This window comes from Culicoides brevitarsis, chromosome 2 (assembly GCF_036172545.1).
Source record: "Culicoides brevitarsis isolate CSIRO-B50_1 chromosome 2, AGI_CSIRO_Cbre_v1, whole genome shotgun sequence".
Classification (NCBI taxonomy): Eukaryota; Metazoa; Arthropoda; class Insecta; order Diptera; family Ceratopogonidae; genus Culicoides; species Culicoides brevitarsis.
Window position 1 is genome coordinate 20,998,256 of NC_087086.1, and position 19,562 is coordinate 21,017,817.

General features: G+C 36.0%; 6 protein-coding genes across 9 annotated transcripts; 2 read left to right on the plus strand and 4 right to left on the minus strand.

Moving 5' to 3' along the window:
* Positions 1–264: 264 nt before the first annotated feature.
* Positions 265–11,917, minus strand: LOC134832904 (protein turtle-like). 4 transcript variants are annotated; one of them, XM_063847113.1, is made up of 10 exons: positions 11,546–11,917; positions 7,976–8,183; positions 7,751–7,875; positions 6,331–6,613; positions 5,754–6,266; positions 4,603–5,457; positions 4,366–4,512; positions 3,165–3,578; positions 2,213–2,300; positions 265–1,873 (listed from the first exon to the last, which is right to left on the minus strand). In XM_063847113.1, the coding sequence occupies exons 2-10, from the start codon at positions 8,121–8,123 to the stop codon at positions 520–522; spliced, it is 3,927 nt and encodes a 1,308-aa protein (XP_063703183.1). In that variant the 5' UTR covers positions 8,124–8,183; positions 11,546–11,917; the 3' UTR covers positions 265–519. The 4 variants fall into 4 exon arrangements, with proteins under 4 accessions (XP_063703183.1, XP_063703180.1, XP_063703181.1 ...); XM_063847110.1 differs by having other exon boundaries at positions 7,739–7,875; XM_063847111.1 differs by lacking the exon at positions 11,546–11,917 and adding an exon at positions 8,705–8,827 and having other exon boundaries at positions 7,739–7,875.
* A 382-nt stretch (positions 11,918–12,299) lies between these two features.
* LOC134830534 (ubiquitin-ribosomal protein eL40 fusion protein) lies at positions 12,300–13,145 on the plus strand. The gene is made up of 3 exons (XM_063844043.1): positions 12,300–12,355; positions 12,566–12,803; positions 12,865–13,145. The coding sequence occupies exons 2-3, from the start codon at positions 12,578–12,580 to the stop codon at positions 13,023–13,025; spliced, it is 387 nt and encodes a 128-aa protein (XP_063700113.1). The 5' UTR covers positions 12,300–12,355; positions 12,566–12,577; the 3' UTR covers positions 13,026–13,145.
* A 97-nt stretch (positions 13,146–13,242) lies between these two features.
* On the minus strand, positions 13,243–14,933 carry LOC134830531 (glutaryl-CoA dehydrogenase, mitochondrial). Its single transcript, XM_063844041.1, has 4 exons — positions 14,792–14,933; positions 14,691–14,726; positions 13,640–14,594; positions 13,243–13,479 (listed from the first exon to the last, which is right to left on the minus strand). Exons 1-4 carry the CDS (start codon positions 14,850–14,852, stop codon positions 13,254–13,256), a joined length of 1,278 nt encoding a protein of 425 aa, XP_063700111.1. The 5' UTR covers positions 14,853–14,933; the 3' UTR covers positions 13,243–13,253.
* A 149-nt stretch (positions 14,934–15,082) lies between these two features.
* LOC134830530 (protein arginine methyltransferase NDUFAF7 homolog, mitochondrial) lies at positions 15,083–16,529 on the minus strand. Its single transcript, XM_063844040.1, has 2 exons — positions 15,535–16,529; positions 15,083–15,430 (listed from the first exon to the last, which is right to left on the minus strand). Exons 1-2 carry the CDS (start codon positions 16,489–16,491, stop codon positions 15,083–15,085), a joined length of 1,305 nt encoding a protein of 434 aa, XP_063700110.1. The 5' UTR covers positions 16,492–16,529.
* A 54-nt stretch (positions 16,530–16,583) lies between these two features.
* On the plus strand, positions 16,584–17,657 carry LOC134830532 (F-box/LRR-repeat protein 15). The gene is made up of 2 exons (XM_063844042.1): positions 16,584–16,737; positions 16,795–17,657. Exons 1-2 carry the CDS (start codon positions 16,631–16,633, stop codon positions 17,540–17,542), a joined length of 855 nt encoding a protein of 284 aa, XP_063700112.1. The 5' UTR covers positions 16,584–16,630; the 3' UTR covers positions 17,543–17,657.
* On the minus strand, positions 17,574–19,529 carry LOC134830529 (U3 small nucleolar RNA-associated protein 6 homolog). Its single transcript, XM_063844039.1, has one exon. The coding sequence runs from the start codon at positions 19,463–19,465 to the stop codon at positions 17,651–17,653; it is 1,815 nt and encodes a 604-aa protein (XP_063700109.1). The 5' UTR covers positions 19,466–19,529; the 3' UTR covers positions 17,574–17,650.
* Positions 19,530–19,562: the final 33 nt, after the last annotated feature.

A 19,562-nucleotide genomic window follows, 5' to 3' on the forward strand; every position in this document is an offset into this window, starting at 1 on the left:
TTTGTGTGTCGCAGACAATGTGCCGCAATTCAATTGAATATTAATAAGTTTATCAACATTTTTAATATTATTTTTGTTAATTTTAAAAAGGGACTCAATTACTGTGTGTGTTTGTTTTTTTTTGTAACCTTAAGTTTTAAACTTTTTTGAATTTATGAAAATTTCCGATATTTATTTGATTAAATTTAATTTAAGTCTTTGTGTAAACTATTTAACTTATGTATTTATTTGCCTGTTTTTTTTCTTTTTTGATCTACCATTTATATATATAATAACTTATAACGTACTTTTTGTTTAAAATCTCAAATGTTTCGCTACATTTTGTCGCTACAGATTTATTTTATAATAATACAAAATTGTGAAGATTAGACTCATGTTTCAATTTTTCTTATTTTTTTTTTCTTCTGGGTTTCACAATCAAATTGCGTTAACTTTTAATGTTTCAATATATGTATATGTTTTTCGCGAACTTTTTTACAGAGATTTTTTTTCGTTATCGAATGTTCGTTGTAACAAATGCTAACAAACAGTTTCTAGCTTGATATTCGCAAAGCTCGGATCTTCGCTCAAAAGTAACGTATCCGTGCTTCTCATGCTCGCATTGTTATCTGATTTGCCCGATTGACTTTGGCGCCATGCATGATACTCTTCTTTCATCGCTTGAACACGTGCATCGATATTTTCATTGCGTTTCCTTTGTGCGTGATGATGCATGAAAAAGGTGTCTGGTAGCTCGAGAAGAGTTGGCGTGCCAATTTCAGGTGTTGGTGTGCTCGGATCGAACTCGTAATGGCCATCCACACTACCGACGTCGAAGGATTTCGTACGATTTGATTTTTCGGACGATGCTCGAAGACGCGCAATGAGGTCAAACCAGTGACTTACTGACTGCGACGGGCTTTGGATATGTCGTTGAAGTGTTGAAGGTGCAGGAGGTGGACGATACGGCGGAAGAAACCGCATGCCACTCGAATGAGAGCTTTGATTCAAGTTCGAGGAGGTGTTTTTGCTACCGAAGCCACTCGAATCAGACGGCGAGTTGTCAAGGAAATGATGCGCAATATTGAGCAATGGGAATGAAGTATCTGGCAGTGATCGCTTACTGCGATTCAGTGGATTGTGACGCGACCGGAAGTCATACATTGATCGCAGCGGGAAATTATGAATGTTTTGATAAAAGTTACCCTCAACGGAAGCTGGAGTGGGAATTTGAACGGGAATGAAACGATTATTTTCCTCGGATATCGCATGCAGACGTGGCAGTGTATGGAAATATCTGTCCTGGAAGGAACGATTATTCGGCGTCGCTTGTTGGTGCGAGTGATCCGCACTCGAAGGATTGACGGAACTGAGATCACTAAAGTATGGCGGTGACATGGCAGCCAAATGCGATGCCGGAGAAGAAGACAAAATTTTGGTAGGACCTCGAAGGGGAGTATTTACATAGGTGGCATGTCCGAGGGGATCGTTGACGTTGCGATAAAGTGTCTGAATGGCCTGACTCACGGTAGGACGATGCAAATCTACCGCATGTTGTGCCATTTGATGTAAATGGTGCAAGTTGAAGCGTTTGAGAAGACGCGAATAGTTACTTTGATTGGAGTCGATCGATTGGAAACTTAGTTGGCTGGGACAACTAACTATCGGACGACGTTTTCTGGGTAGAAAACCACCGTCATCGCTACTGCTGTAATCAGACAAGAAACTGTTTCGCTTGTTAGACGACATTCGATAAACATCACTTCCTAAATTGATACTATTATCGCCATGACTTTTGATGAATAAAAAATTGTAGCAAATTTCTGATGTACGGATTGCATTATAAATTGATATTAAATATTTTAGACCTGGTATTCTGGTTTGTTCTTTATCTCTGTAAAATAAAAATGAACAAAAAAACAATTAGAATCAAATGAAAAAATGATAAAATAGATTTTCAATATTGTAATTCATTACATTTTCAATAACATGTAAAAGGGAAATTTTTTTATTGTAAAATAATTAAACTGTGTTTCTTCATAATTTTTCAATAAAAAAATTTTCCAACCAAATCGCAAAAATCAAAAATATATAAATTTAATCGTCAAAACAGCTTTGTTAGATAAAATTTTACCTTTTAAACTAGATTTCCATTATATTGTTAGCAAGTTAGAGAGAAATATGATTTGTTAGTAAGAGAAAAAAACATTGCAGAGAATTTATTTTTACTCACGTTTTCACAGGCACTGGACCTAATCCTACACCTAGTGACGCAGCTGAGTTTCGCATATCGGTTGTTCTACATGCTACCATGTTGAGTTCTGTAAACGAATAATTTCTATTAATTTTGGCGGTAGTAGCCGCGTTCCTTTGTTATATATACCAAACTACAATTATCTTTTTTTTTTACTTTAATTTGTTAGTCAAACAATTACCTCGCTCAAATCAATCAATTAATTTTACAAAAGAAAGTTTATGGTTAGTAGTTGTATATACACACAAAAGGTTGGCTGCCATAACAGAGAATTTGCTAGAGCAGCCTTCATCAAAATCATATTTGAACAAGGAACTAAAGGGAATAGCTAACCAGAGACTCTGTGAGAGGCAGTGGAAACGTCTGGTAATTTAGGAGTTTAAAGGTCACTACAGATTCACATAAAAAGTAGCAAAATCTTAAAATTAAATGTTCGCCAAGGAAAAAAATGATAAAAAATTATGATGATTTTGATACAATTTATGTGATTTCTACGTTTCTTACCTTGATGAATCGTACTACCTCTTTAAATTGACGATTAATTTCATCAAAAAATGGCTGAAATAAAAGAAAAACGTCCACAAAACGTGAAAACTGTACACAAGGTACGTTTGTGTTTTTGATGCATAAGTTTTCACATCTAATGATCGCTTTTCTTTCGTTTCAGTCTTTTTTCAATGAAATTTCTTAGACATGTAGATATCGTAAGTTAGCGAAGTTAACAGGAAATAGGAGCATCTGGTCAGCCATTTTAAATTTTTGAATCAATTTGTTAGTAATTTTCAATACAAAAAAAAATCCATCACCAAAAACTTAAAAATTAATTTCAATTCCAATCATTTGATAAAACCCCAAGAAATTATTAAAAAAATAAAAAAAAAAAACAAAATTCGATGAGGCTACTCCATGTAGTTTGCACACACTTGTTTACCTTTTTCCTGTTTTCGCCGTTTACGCTTATTACATATTTTCACTGCACACACAGACAAGATTATGGCCACTATGAAAAATAAAATGCCGCCAACGACACCGGCCGTAATTGCCTTGTGCTTCACGCGTGCTGGTACCGGGAATTTTACTTCGTCACTTGACTCGAAACTCTTTGCCGAATTCGCTAAAATACGGAAATAATATGTGCGTCCTCCTACTAAATTTTTAACGAGATACGATGTCTCTTCAGGTCGTATCTGACCGCGGTTCAAGGTCTTCCATTGGGCATCGGTACGATACTTGATCGTGTAGTATTGCACCAAATGCGGACGATCCAGTGGCGTTTGCCAAGTTAATAGGAAACCATTGGCTATCTCTGTGACTGTCAAATTTCGAGGTTGTCCTGGCTTGGGACCTACGGTAACAATAAAGAATTTGTTAATTTATTTTATAAAAAATTTGCTGAAAACAATTATAAATAAGGCGAATAAATTTTCATATTTTGTCCATTAGGATAAAACAGAATTTAAAATATTATTATTGATTTTAACATTTTCAGACGTTAAACGATGATTTTTTGAAATAAAAAAAGATTTTACTTAAATTTTAATAGGAAGCAAACTCAGTACCTAGGCTTTAACTTTTTTTTTTACTTTTTAATATTTCATATAATTTTTGAATTAAAAAATTTAAATTTTTTCACCCATTTTTCTTATAAAATCAGAGGAGGTGACAATATTTGAAATAAATAAATTTAATCGCCTAATTTAGTATTAATTAAATTGCATAAATAAAAAGTGAATAAAGCAAAAAAAGGTTTATAAAAAATACCTATGTTATTTTGAACAAAAGATGGAAAATTTGAATAACCACCAAGAGTGTCAGTGGTGTACAAAACATCATTGTATGAAATGAGTCCTGGAGGTGAGTATAAAAACATAAAAAATCAAAATGTGCGTGTGAAAATCAAAAGTGTTATAAATAAAATGTGTTGGAAACCAATTTTGATCCGGAACCGGGATGAATGAAAAATAAAAAACAATGAGTGAAACATGTGGAGGTGTTACATTTGTACAAATTGCATGAATGTGATTTAAATTAAATTTGGTTGGCCAAAATCAAGAAAATGGGACGACACAAGCAAGCATGCGTTTAATATTGACATAAAATGAGATTTTTTTGTGGGTAGAAGGCGCGCTTACCAGCCTCATCCGGCATCGTTTTAAAAACATTAGATTCAGTAGTCGTTTGTGTTGCTGATTGAGGTGGTTGGGGTGGTTTGGGTTCATTTGTAGTTTGTTTGTCTTTCTCTTTGTTGTTACCTTTACTAATATTTTTACCTCCAATATCTTTCGTAATTTTAATTATACAAAATATACGAGTTGATCAAAAACTTGTTCCAATGAATTGCAAGAAAAAATATGCAAAAAAAATCTTACCCAGAGTTCTAATCGTCACCGGTTTGCTCATCATTCCGTCCCCTAGAGTGTTCTTGCCGACTACTTTAAATTCGTACAAAATACCTGGTCTAAGTCCGTTTATGGAAACTTGCGTGCTGCCGGAAGGTGTTACGGGAATGGTATTCCATTCAGTGGCACCGCCTTCTCTGTACCAAATGACGTAGTCCTGCTTGTAATCTGGCCCGCCACTATAACCGGGCATCCACGAAATCGAAACGGAAAATTCAGTGGCCTTAACTGTCACGTTGTAAGGTGCATGTGGCTGTGTTCCTTCTATAACTAGTTGTGTAGATGACATTATCGTTGCTACCTCATTGGATGCCACGCACTGATAATACCCAAAGTCGGACCGTTTTAGTCCGGTTATCGTTAAATTACCCCCCGAAATTTTGGCACGATTTTTTTGCAGCGGCACCCCGTCACTTCGCTGCCATTTGATAGTTGGTTTAGTGGTACCTTCGGCGCCCTTCACCTGACACGCCATCTCCACAGTTTCGTCGATTTTGCGTTGATACAACGGCTGTGGCTCGACCGTGAATGTTGGCGGCTCGCGCACAAGGACATCCATTTCCTCGGAACTTCCTTTCGTTCCTTGGGCATTATATGGCGTACAGGTGTACCTGCCCTGATGATCCTCTGTGACACGCGTGAATAACAGCGAGCCATTGTTCATGACGACAACATCCTTCGATTGATACGGCTCCAGAAGACGCTTATCTTTGGTCCACGTAACATATTGCAACGCTGGATTCGACTTGATGAAACACTGAACTACACCCGCTAAACGGAACGGCAAATACTGAACTGTTGGATTGAAGGTCACTTTTGCAGGATCTACAAATTAAGGAAAAAAAATCAAATTAAAGTTTATTCACTTTTTAGGCTCTAAATGGAACTAACAAATAAAGTCCAATTTCAGAATGCAAAAATTGTAAATATGGGACAAAAAGATTAAAATTTTTATAGAAAATGACTGTTTTTGGTCTTTTAATTATTTTTCAAGAAATTCAAATAAAAAAATTAGTATTTCAAAACCAAGTTTTTTGCCCTCTTTTATTTTCTCTCAAAAATTTTGGACTTTAGCTTTGAGTTTCATTTGGAGAAGCTTCAAGTGAGAAAAATAAACTTACATTCCACATTCAAATATGCTCCTGCACTTTGTGGATCTCCAATGCCATTAGTTACCTCGCAAGTATACATTCCCGTATCGTCCGCACTCACTGGATTAATAATCAGCGAGCCATCTTTGCGAATTGTGATACGTGATTCCAGTCCAGACACCTTGTTAATGACCGTTCCCTCACGGAACCATCGCACTGTGACATTGCCGGGCATAGCTTTTGCCTCGCACGTAAATTGAGCCTTTTCGCCCTCGAGTTTCGTCTGGTTCGTTGGCGGGACTACAATATTAGCTCCGCCAGCGATAATCACACGTGCTGTATGCGATACTTGTCCTTCGCCATTCCGCGCGATACAAGTGTAATCACCAATGTCTTCATCTCGAATCGTGGAAATTCTTAATTCTGTGCCATCGTTGAAAATACCCACAGTTGACGATGGATCCACGGGATTTGCATCCTTGTACCAGAGAATTTCGGGAGTAGGTGTGCCTTCAGCTTGGCAATTTAATATAATTGAGTCTCCTAAAAAAATAAAAAAAATAAAAAGTTATTAAAAATTAATTTTTAAATAATTTTAGAAACTCACCTAAATTAACATAAATAATATCTTCGGGTGTAACGCTAAAACGTGGCGGAGCGTGAACGTCTAAGTGGAACCATGTTCCGTTTTTGTGTTGGTTTGGTGATCTATTTAAAAAAACTACTTTACATTCGTACCATCCTTGGTCCGATTCACGTATATTTGTTAAGTTGAGCGAGGCGGCGCCAAATGGAGAATCTGGCGACACGCGACTAACTCGTCCTTCATATCCCTCCCCGCTGTGTGTCGGATAACTCTCATACCAAATGTAAATGGGGATCTCTTGACCCTATATTTCGTACGATTTTGTTTAAAAAATTAAACAAAATTAAGGATGACAAAAAGACAGAAAAAAATTAATTAATTAAATACATTGAATTTGCATGAGAAATGTGCAAAATAGAATTGTTTTACTTTGACATATAAACGAAAATAATACGACACAAAAGCAACTTTCATAATTAAGACTCATCACAACATCATTCTCAAATGCAAGTACAAACTCAAAAGATGATAAAATGAAAGGATTCCAATTAAAAACAAAACTTAAAGAAATAAAGGCTTTTCATAAAGAACACATTACATCTAAGTATATGAAATGCCCTTTATGAAAACCATTTTAAAACAATAAGCTCGAACTCGAAGAGCGTTTAACAAAATTTTTCTATTCTAACTTAACACGATAAAAAGCTTGACATGCTTCGCCTATGTCACTCGTATTTTTCATAAAAAAATAAAAAAAAAAGTGTTTATTACACAATTTAAATAAATTAATTTTGAGAGGTTCATTTTGATTGAAGACAATACAAACATTGAAACGTGTAATGATTTATTTTTACTTTACGATGACTTGTGAAAAGTATCCTGAGAGAATTAATTAATCAACTACAATGAAAATGATTTTAAGGGTTGAAACTATTTTTTTATATGTTGGATAGGTTCAGAAAGATGAGGAACTTTTTTTTTGAAGAGAATAGAAGTGATGTGAGGAATACTGCTTTAAGAGTAAGCTTTTTGTGCTGCTTTAAGACGATTGATCAACACTCTTATCTGCTTTTATTTTTTCTTCTCTGTCTCTTTTAGATGTTTCTTTTTCTAAATATTTACGATTTTATTAAAATTTAGAAAGAATGGAAAAATTGACGAATGAACCACATGAATTTTTGGTTTTTGTAAAAAAAAATAATACAAATAATTAATATTGACATCGATAATTGGCTAATAATCCATTTATATATGTAATTAAAATATAAAAACACGAGCATAACAAACCCAAAAATAAATAGTTTGAAAAAATATTATTTTTTTTTAATAAATCAAATATTTTTTAAAGAATACTCTGACTTTTTTTTTCATTTTTGAACTATAACGATAAAAGTATGTTTAGAGAACAGAGAAGATTTTGATATCGTACCGTTTCGCTCACCTTCTTCTCCCACTGTAAGACATAGGGGACAGGATGATCTCCGGGAAATTCGACATGACAGTTGAATATAACACTTTCTCCCAATATTGCTGTTGTATGTATTGCATCTGGTGCAGGAATAAAATCTAAAAAGACACATGTGACGTGAATAAAAATATTTTCGTTTCAACACAAGCAATTAATCTCATTAATTGGACGACAATGAAAATGGCAAAAATGACTTACCTGGATTATTTGTATTTGGTGCTGTATCACTATTGATGGACAACACTATTGTTGATAGTATAAAAATGAGAGTGTTTGTGGTAAAGTATTGTACACGGCTTATTGCCTGATACCACCAGGACGACCCAGGGTCCGCACGCACGCCCATGCCTCTGTTCCCATAGTAAAAATGCTAACGTAGTATTATCCACATTTTAGCGGAAACAACCTGAAAAAAAAAATTAAATTATTAAAAATTTGTCTACATGCGAAATCTATTCATCACTCTTTTTTTTCAGCAAAACGATTTTATAACATTTGAAGAATAATTTTTGGACCAAATCTAAAATCCTTTAATTATGACATCACTACGTTTCAGGAATAAATAATTTAAAATGAGTATTTAAATTAGCTATGGTCTAATACATTCATCGATTTGATTTTCTTCATACACTCGCACAATACGTGAGTTATGTAGTTCTGTACCTGCCAATGTGACAAAGATTTTTTGGTCAATTTTTTTTTGTTGCAACGATTTTCACTGATTTTATCTTTTTGTCACTTGTATTTTTTCGCTAATTTTCGCAGTGCGAATGTCTAGCAGGAATTAATATTGCATGTTTTCATTTAAAAATTGAGATTCCTTGAAATTTTGGTCCTATTCTTCTGTAGGAAATATACGGGTGTGGTCTACAACTTTTTTTTTTTTATTTTTCAGCAAGTCAAGTTAATTGGACTTGAGACACCTACCACTAATATATTTTCTATTTCCTAGTGTTCTAATGGTTTTTTCAACGCGTAACACTTTTTCTGCTTTATTTTCGCATTAATATTACAAAATTATTTGCTTATTATAATACTTTTTAAATATACACGGGATACGATTATTAGAAAAACAGTGGATAAAATCTTTTCGAAGGAAAATTTTTAGTGTGTGTGTGCGTGTGTTTGTGTATGCGAATAAATAGTTGTTACTTGGTTTATTTGGAAGTTCAATTGGGTTGTTGTGCGCAGCGCAGCTATAAAATTATCGTTTGTCTCTGTATGTGTGAGTTTTGTGTGCTCAAAAGGAAACTATGACGTAGAACGGGAAAAATTTATGCTGATTTTCCTCTCTTTTCTCTCACTCTCGTGCGATTTTTCGAGCTGGCTGTAAGTCGAGCACCTGAAAACTCGTGCTGTGATTCTTCGCACACACCAACAAAGATGTCCAACATGCGATATCTGACCCCCAAAACAAATGAAGCGTTTAAGTTTATATTTATTTAGGCACCATGAACTTGTGTTACGTGCCAAATCAAGAAAAAAAATCTTTATGCTCGAAATGCGAGGGACAGATAAAAAACGTGCATGAATAAAATTATTGACATCTGAATTAAATTTTAATTATGTATGCTCATTTGTGTTGGTACTCGGGCCGTAGCTGCTATTTAGCATGAAAACGTGTGTAAAAAGGGATAATGTTGTACAACACGCTAAATAGCACTCGCACACAGGTCGCGGACGACAAACGGATATGCGGAGAGGAAAAGTTGCTATAAACGTTCTAGAGAGAAATTTACTTTCGTCGACAAAAAAAAAGTTTATCTTAAGTACGACTGACTTTGTTTACTTTCGACTAGCTGTCGCACAATGCGTGAAAAAGTAGGTCGGAACTTTAAAAAAAAACTTTAAAATGTGGAATTTTAATGTCATTCACTCCCATTGAGTTTTTATTCTCTTTTATGTCCCCGTTGTATCCCTTTTTCGTGTTTCTATGAATGTAATAAAAATCTTGTATTTAAGACACCGACAATAAAATTCTTTACATCCTTCATTAATCTTTCCATTCAGACAACCAAAAAAACGAAGAAGAAGGAAGAAAAAATCCAATTCACCATCAATAAACTAAAGTGATCATCCATTCATTCAGTTATTCGATAATAAGAGACCAAACCACAAGACGAACAATTTTCCCATATACACACAAACTTGGTGTACTCGACTCACCACAAACGTCCGAAATCTTACAAAAATACAGGTCAGGTGGGAAAGAAAGGTGTAAGACATAAATATGTACGTATATCTAAATTTTTACCGCATTTCAAAATTTGTTTGGAAAAAATGCAGTGACTTTGTCTGTCCGTTAAACAAAACAAAATTAAAAAAAAACTCTTGGAAAACTTCGAAAATATCTCGAAAATTCCAAGAAAATTGAAAAATCTTGACATATTTCAGAATCTTTAAATTTTTTAAGTCTTGTGATTAACAAGGAAAATAAAATTTTGTTAAAAACTTCAAAAATCCGGAGAACTTCAGAAAAAAATTAAAAATTTTTATCATAAAATTTTCGTAAGGCTTCAGGTCGGAAAAATTTGTGAAAATTGAGAAAAACTTTGAAACAACTAGAAAAAATTGTGAAAATCAAATTATTTTGAAATACGATTAAGCTTTTCGTTTTAACGAACGCTTTTCCATCTCATTTTTTGGTATTTGTGTCATTTAAAACCTACATGAAGCATCAAAGTCCCACGCACGCACGCACATATGCACCCCAAAATAAAACTTTTTTTTTCAGAGTCTTGTTATTTTGAGATACAGTTCCTAAATACAACTCTTTATTACTTTTAAAACCACACATACCTTCCAGTTCCCCATTTTATGTATGTTTCCAACAATTAGAAATATTTTATTATCTAAACCTGGGCACATTACAGTTATTTTTATGGAACATACAATGTAATACAGGTAAAGAGTACCCTTGATGTACTTAAAAATTAAACATAAAAACTTGATATGTGACGTGCGTTCGTGTTGATTGCATTTTGTACCTGCCGCAGACACGACAAAGGGAGCTTCTTTTTTCTTGTGATGCCCAAAAAAATGATGAACTTATGATGTTAAAGATAACATTGAAGGTAAAAACACCCACGATGTGACTCTCATGCATTCCCTTTGTATGATAATTATTTATTTTTTTTTTACATTTTTCGTACTTGAAACATATGTGCTCTTCAGAGAAACAAGAGTCATACAGGTGTCGAGAGGTCGTCTCGTCAAGAAAAAAATTCCATTACGTAGGAATAGTTAGAGGAAGTTGAGACGCGGTCTAAAAATTTTTGTGAATAGTGATTACTCGATTACATTAAATTAAACAACGTCACACATTAAATACGATGAAAACTAACGGCCCTGCTTAATTTGCATTTATATAGTGATTTTAAATGAATGCGAAGAAAAAAAAAGAGGAAGAAGAATCACTTTGAATGAATGCGAGTGAAACCCCTCTTTACGTGTATAATTTGATGCGCTTGACCATTATAACGTTCTGTGTTTGATTCAATATTAATATGTTACTTCATGTCTCTCATTCTACTACTACGCGTTGTTTGGTATTTGTGTATTTTCTTTTCCTCTACGTTCACACATCGCCTGCCTTACCTTAATTCAACTCTGCAAGAACTTAAGAACTTGTCTTGACCATTATCACACAACTCTTTCTCTCTCGTTTATTTCTTCACACACACGGCTCGCGTATACTTGTTACGTTTTTTTTCTTCTTGTAAAATTCTTTCTTGTTTTGCTGATAAAGTATGTGCGTATGTTGCTTACTTTGCTAATATGTTATAACTGGAATAGAAATGTTCTGCTTGCTTTCCTGTCCTTTCCCTCGAAGCGACAAACAATTAATTATCTCCACTTGGATGCTGTCTTTTGTATTCAATCAATTCACTCTTTTCACTTGCTATTGATCTTTGTTTGCGTCTTCAACACCCAAATATTCCCTTTTCTTCGTGCATTTATTATATATTTGTTGTTCTTTGCTTATTGATTTTCTCACACAACTTTTCGATGCAGAAATTTTCACTTGTTTCGTCGATTCCAATTCCAATCTCCACGTATCCCGGAGTTCTTGGGTCTTCAACTTGCACTTTAACACCGAATTGCCGATTTTTATACGAGTTTTAATTCAATTATTCGCGTTTTTTTATTATGGTGGTGCAATCGCGTTCAAAAGTCTTGTATTTTTTTAGTTTTGGATAATCGCACCGTTTTGAACGCCTCATGGATTTTTGTCCATTTGAATTACCAGAAGCGATTTTTTCAATAAATTACTCCTCTTATCCAGATCGAACAGGGACGAATTGAGAAAATTATTTTTTTTTTAAATTTATCCGTGTGTTAATTGTTATTTTTTCTCAAAAAAAAAATATTTTTAGAAAACAAAATAGTTAAATTTTTAAATTTAAAAACATTTAGTAAATATTTGCCCAAATGCCCGTTCCAGGTCCGCCCCTGCCCCCAATGCACATAAAAAAATTCAAATTACGAAGTGGGAAACGAGACGAGGAGTACGAAAATGATTGAAGCACATTTCTTTTCGCTTGACAGCTCGATTGGTGTACACGTTCTGTGTAAAATGTGAGTGATTTAATTTAATTTTTCCTGCTATTTTCCACAATTTAAGGCTGGAAATTGTGCCCAAACTGCGCTCGACCGATTTTGGCACGAGTTTAGCATGAAGATGATTCGCTAAGCTCGAAATTTCTAACGAAAATTGTGGAAAATGTAATTCGCCGTACACTAATGGCACGTACTACATGTCAATTTTTCTCTATTCTCGTTTTTTAGTGAGACACCAAGATGCAGATTTTCGTAAAAACCCTTACTGGAAAGACCATCACGTTAGAGGTTGAGCCCTCTGACACGATCGAAAATGTAAAGGCCAAGATCCAAGACAAGGAAGGCATTCCTCCAGATCAGCAACGTTTGATTTTCGCTGGTAAACAATTGGAAGATGGACGTACCTTGAGCGACTACAACATCCAAAAGGAATCTACTCTTCACTTGGTTCTCCGATTGAGAGGAGGTCAGTTCTCATTTATTTATTTTATTTTTTAAATTTTTTACTCAATTTTTCGATTTTTCAGGTATCATTGAGCCTTCTTTGCGTATTTTGGCCCAAAAGTACAACTGTGACAAGATGATTTGCCGCAAATGCTATGCACGTCTCCATCCTCGTGCCACTAACTGCCGCAAAAAGAAGTGTGGACACACAAACAATCTTCGCCCAAAGAAAAAGTTGAAGTAAACTCTAAGATTATTCTGCTTTTTTTCTTGGGAACGGCTAAAAAACGACATCTTTTCCAACATTACCCGGTTCATTCAATTGATTGAATAAAGTGGACAACAAGAAAATTAAAATCAAGAATTAGTGTTCGTTTTTTTTTTTATTAAAATTCTGTACGTATTTGTATAACAATTAACAACAAATGCACTTTGATCCTGAAAAGTTCTTCTTTTTCAAAAAAAAAGCATTTTATGAAAAAGCTTGGAGTCCGGTAATGGCACGACCGAGAATAAGTGCATGGATGTCGTGAGTGCCTTCGTATGTGTTGACCGCTTCCAAGTTCATTACGTGCCGAATGATGTGATATTCGTCTGAGATTCCGTTACCGCCAAGCATGTCACGTGCTACTCGAGCAATTTCCAAGGCTTTTCCCGCGTTATTTCGTTTGAGCATGGAAATCATTTCGGGTGTGTGTCTAAAAAAAATTAAAAATTATATAAAATTTATTCTTAAGTTTTTGTCTGAAATTTTTTTTACTAAGACAAAAAAAAAAGAAAAATTACGTAAAATTTTTTGCTTCTTTAAAAAGTTCTAAAAAATCAAGCGGCCTTATTCCAATTAAGCAAATTACTTACAATTTTTGGTCCTTTAGCCGTCCAACATGCAAGCAAGCCGCTAATCCCAGATTAATTTCCGTTAGCATATCAGCCATTTTCTTCTGCATAATTTGTGTAGCTGCCAATGGTTTGTTAAATTGCTTTCGATCGAGAGTATATTGACGAGCCATAGTCAAACAAGCCTCTGCTGCTCCCAAAACACCCCATGAGATGCCATAACGAGCATTATTCAAACATCCAAAGGGTCCACTCATGCCAACCACATTTGGAAGAAGATTTTCTTCTGGCACACAAACTTCGTCCATGAGAATCATGCCCGTGGGAGAGGCTCTCAAGGAGAATTTTCCTTCAATTTTTGGCGTTTCTAATCCTTTGCCACTCAACGATCGGTCAACAATAAATCCCCGCACTTTTCCATCATCCTGCAAACGAGCCCACACAATAAGCACATCAGCAATTGGCGAACTCGTAATCCATGTCTTGCTTCCTGTCAGGAAATACGCTTTGGCTTTTGGATCATATCTGGCTTTTGTTTCCATCGTTCCAATGTCACTGCCGTGATTGGGTTCCGTGAGACCAAAACATCCGACAAGTTCTCCCTTTGCCAAACGCGGTAAATATTTTTGTTTTTGCTCTTCGCTGCCGTAATCGTAAATGGCTCCCATGCACAACGAGCTCTGAACACTGAAAGCTGAACGGTATGCGGAATCCACACGTTCTACTTCGCGCGCTAGGAGCCCATAAGCGACACTAGACACTCCAGCGCACTCGTATCCCTTAATTGTACATCCCAAAACCCCAAATTCTCCCATTTCGTTCATGATTTCTCGGTGGAAAAATTCATCGCGATTCGCTTTCGTCACGCGACTCAGCAACTTGTCTTGGCAATATCCTCGGAAGGCATCTCGCATCTGTTTCTCCTCCTCCGTCAATGCGGATTCAATGTTTAGCGGGTCTGTCCAGTCAAACGTTGCTGTAGGTAAGAGAGAAAAAATTCAAAAAAATAAACATTTTCTTATCTGCTAAGTGGAGTTGTCGTCATCTTCAGCAAAATTAGATGATAAGGTACCTTTTGCTTTTGACGAATACCGGGCCACGCATGATTCTGTAAGGAATGTATGAATTAAGCTCATTGTAAATATTAATTGAAATTAATTTAAATATACGTACGTCGCAGTAGGGAACTCGAACATTTCGTCAACTGACTTAATTTTTGGAAATAATTTGCCATGATTTTTTGTACTTTTTGTATTTTATGAAATTTGAAGGGACTTTTTTGTAATTACTACAAATTAAAATATATTTTTTTGCTTCAAAAATGCCAAATCAAGGGAAAATCTGAACTAAAATCAACACACAGCGAAGGAGAACTTTCTGACAGTGAGTATGACAGTAAATTTATTTTTTGACAGAGCAACGTGACACGAAATTCATCGTTACTATTTGAATTTTATTTCTCAATTAACTGAATCCCGACACGGGGAACTTTTGCAAATGATCTTTCGTGACAGCTGGAAACATTGAAAAGAATTTGAATCTCTTTCCCATCTGCTTCTCGGATGTTAAGATTTCATATCCGCTTTTTAGTGCTGATTTCTGCTCTTCATTTTGAGCATTTTTGAGTAAATTTTCTAGTCTCACATTGGCACCCATTCGTTGAAGGAACGTTCCCTGTTCAACAGGTCCAAAAGTAATAAGACGGTCTTCAGCAGTGCAGGACTGTTGCATTTGTCGAAAATCAACATCAGCCGTTAAATCTGCATTTCCAGGATCGACTAAAGGATCATGTAATTTGTGGTTTTTGAAGGCCTGTAATTTTTATAAAATTTTAAATCACTAAAAAATTTTTTCTTTCAAAATTAGTTTTTTTAGGTTTTTCAAATGAGACAAAAAGTATTAAAAAATTATTTTACCCTGAAAGTATCTCCTTTTTCGCCCCAATGTCCATAATCCATTATCAAGCCGAAACCACCATTTTCTTCAAATTTTTTCGCAACATTCCGCAAAATTCGATCCGCTTCGAGACACAATTCAACCACATCTCGAGACTCGTCCTTGTGACACAATTGCTTAAATAGCTTCGACACTGGCGTTTCCTCTCGCGATTGAATGTACCGAAACTGCTTTTCATTATCCGGATCAATATCAATCAACATTTCCCTCCATTTGTCGCCATCTCTCAAAAGTTTGTTGATCGGAAGAGCATCAAAGAACTCGTGAGCCAATAAAATAGTAAATCCATCAGGAATATCGTCGTAACTGCGATACCATCGAACATTCACTCCAGATCCCGTTTTACCTTCGCGATAATGTTTTTCGCCAGACACTTCCTTGCTGGAGACACAAAGCATCAAAGCCTGAGCTTTACTCAAAAACGGACTAATTTCAACTAATTCAATGCTAAACTCCTTGATAAGTTCAAATTTTGACATGACACGCAAAATATCCTGCATAAGTGTTCCGCGGCCAGGTCCCAGCTCGACAATCTGCAACGGCGATGGGGATCCAAGCTTTTGATATTCCGTCAGACACCAAATTGCGACCATTTCTCCGAATATTTGCCCAATTTCGGGTGAGGTGATAAAATCTCCTTGATGCCCAAAGACATCGCGATTCATGTAGTAACCGTTGTTGGGATTTACTAAGACTTCTTTCATGTACTCGGCAAGTGTGATGGGACCACCGAATTTTATTCTGGCTTTGATGTGATCCGAAAGTGAAAAAGGTTTCTCATCCACTTTATTTGGTTGTATTTTGCGTTCGCGCGGCTTGTCACTGAAATCTGGACGTTTTACAGTTTTGTAGCACATACATCGAGTACTTTGCCTAAAAATTAATGGCAAATAAATTGATTTTCTCAGGATATTCATTTTAATTGAAGATTTTCAATCAACTTCTATTGACGTTATGTATGTGCATGCCGAAAAAATGTAAACATTGCAACAGCTGATTGACAGAAGACGACGAGATTGTACTGGAAGCACGCATTTTTTATTCGGAAACACAAACATGGGAGACTCAGACGAGTCTTTCGATGTTAAATTCGAGGATCTTAATTGGGATATCATTTCATACATTTTCGATTATTTAACGTTAAAGGACTTGTTTACACTGAGGTATTTTTTAAATTTTTTTTAAATAAATATGCGTCTTAAAATGGAACATTTTTTTAGATGCACCTCAGTTTGCTTGAAAAACCTCACCGAAGACTACTTTCAAACACTTCCAGAGATCGTTTTCAACAGCCAAAGTACGGGACGTCTTTCCGAGTGTTTTGATGTTCTAGCGGAAAATTGCAGCGGCCTACATTTCCTCACTTTGACGGACTGCGAGTGGCTCACAGATGTCCCGTTACGAAAAATTTTTGAAAAAAATCCAAAATTACAGTCAGTTCGTTTGAGCAATTCGAATAATTTGTCATCCGTAACACTTCAACCACTGATTTTGCGATGCAAGAACTTGGAAAAGCTGGAATTGAGCAAATGTTACTTCTTAACGACAGGCTGTTTGGAGACTCTGGTGTTGCATCAATCGAATATCCGAGAATTGGACCTGTCGTATTGCAATTCGTTGAGTGAGGGAGTACTGATACTTCTTTTGAGGAAGTTTCGATTACTTACGCATTTATCGTTGGCTCATGTGACGTGTGTTGGTGACTCGGTAGTGCTGGCAATCGCTAAATTTTCCAAAAAATTGAGATATTTGAACTTAAATGGATGTATTGAAGTGACAGACAGAGGAATAAGAGCGTTGTCGTCAATGAGCACGAATCTGGAGGCTTTAAAAATAAGAGGATGCAATGCCGTGACTGATTTTGGACTTTCGAGCCTGCGAGCGAGAGGGACAGTTCATATTGATAGACCGATCGGGGCAGGAGTTCCCATTTACAGACCATTTCCACTTGTGTTTCCGCAAGTTTAAGTATTACAGGGGTTTTGAAATACTATTTTTTTGAATTATTTTGTGTATTTATTGATACATTTCGACTGTTGAACCAAAAAAAAAAAAATAAAATATTTATTGTGTGTATTACGAAGACATTTCTTCATCTTTGATGATGCTAGTTAAGGGCTTCACGACTCCACTCACGACCAAATTGTGTTTCTCGATGAACAACGCGACCAATGCTTCCGACGATAACTGCTTCCGGGCTCGTTCGTAAATATTTCCCATTAGTCGATTGTCACCGTGATCACGTTCAAAGCAAATATAATCGATCCACGTGTCAACGTCTGTCTTTCCGAAGAACTGCACTGCGAATTCGTAACATTCTCTCGCACTCGTTTTATTTACCGCCATTTGGCTTGTTTCTAGTTGTGCCATTTTTCGATGTAGTTCCAAGCAAGGTGTTGTGTTTAATGTTAAATATTTGTATGTTTGCCGTGCATTTGAAAGACTTTTCGTTAAACATACCCACTCGATGTATTCTGGCTTGAAATGGGACGAAACCAGGGAATTTTTCGAAGAAATAGCTTTTTGGAAGAAATCTTCGAAAAATTTATCGTTATTTTGCACGGCGCAGTAGAGATACATCGTCTCCCACACTGGTAGCTCGGAATCTTTATCCACAGCTTTGAGGGCTGCTTCAAAGGTTTTTTGGATCGTAGAATGGTCGCTTGTTCTAATGACGTATTTCAGTTGAAGCACCCACAAATCCGAGCATTTTGGATGCAAGGCAAGCGATTTTTGGAAGATTGACTCGATATGGTCGTCTTTGCCTTCTTTGGCTTCCAACAATAATTTTAAATAAGTCAAATAATGCTCGGACGACATCAAACCTGATTCATGTCCTCGTTTAAAGGCATTTCCAAGAGCTTTGCGTCTGGCATTTGCATCGGAAGTCATATCGGTGTTCAGCGAAAGCATTGCGTCGATATAAAGTAAACACATTTCCGTAGAAGCAACTTGTTCGAGTCCAGTTTCGTACATTGACACGCATTTTTCGATGTTTTCCTTCATTGAACGCACTTTTTTGTCTTTTGGTATTTCTTCGGTATCCAATTCATACACGGACAGTCCTCGTAATTCCGCTTGAGCAAAATAATCCCAAGTTTTTGCGTTTGTCGAATAAATTTCCTTCAAATCCGTAACAATTTCTTGCGTTAACGCATTGGCATACTCGAAATTCAGTGTAACATCCAACAATTCGAGGAAAAATTGGACATCATTTACGTTATTTTTCGCATTTTTGTACAAAGCAACACACGATCCAACTGCCATCGCTATTTGTCCTTCATCGACTTTAGTTTTTACTTCACTTTCGAACAGCTCTCGTACTTCTGCCAACTCCATTTGGACAAAAGCTTTGTACAGAGCTGCATTCGTTGGGTGGTGCTTCATTCCAGTGATTAACAAGTCTTTCGCCTTCGGTAAATTCTCATTTTCGGAATATTCCAATGTTGCGCCTTTCAACCATGCTTCCGGTTTGGTGTTGTGAAAGTTTAGCATGCGTTCAACTCCTTTGGAAATTTCCCTTTTGAATTCGTATATTTGACAAAATTTGAAAAAGGAGTCCCACAACCGCAGTTCGCCCGGAAAACGGTTCAAAGCCCGCAAATACATTCCACGTACCCTTTTTGCAACGATTTTCTCCAGAATTTGTTTCTGCCGCACATGTTTGGTTCCTTGTTGTCTCTCGCGAATGAGATTCAACAAATTCCTCTCGTACTTGATGAACTCACAAAAGTCTTTGATATCCTTGCAATGCCTCTCGGTCTTGTACTCGAAGTCTTCGCGACGTCTTTTTATCTTGCGGATCTCGTTGTCGTCGAAGATCCGCAATTTCTTCATTTGCTCGTACTCCGTGAGACATAATTCCTTGCGAAGTTGCACGAAATCTGCCATTTTTCAGTGATTTTAAGCTATTTTACTGCAATAAATATTCATTTATCGTCCAACGTGCTTTTGTTATTGTTTTCAGTGCTTGTCAAAAATTGACGTT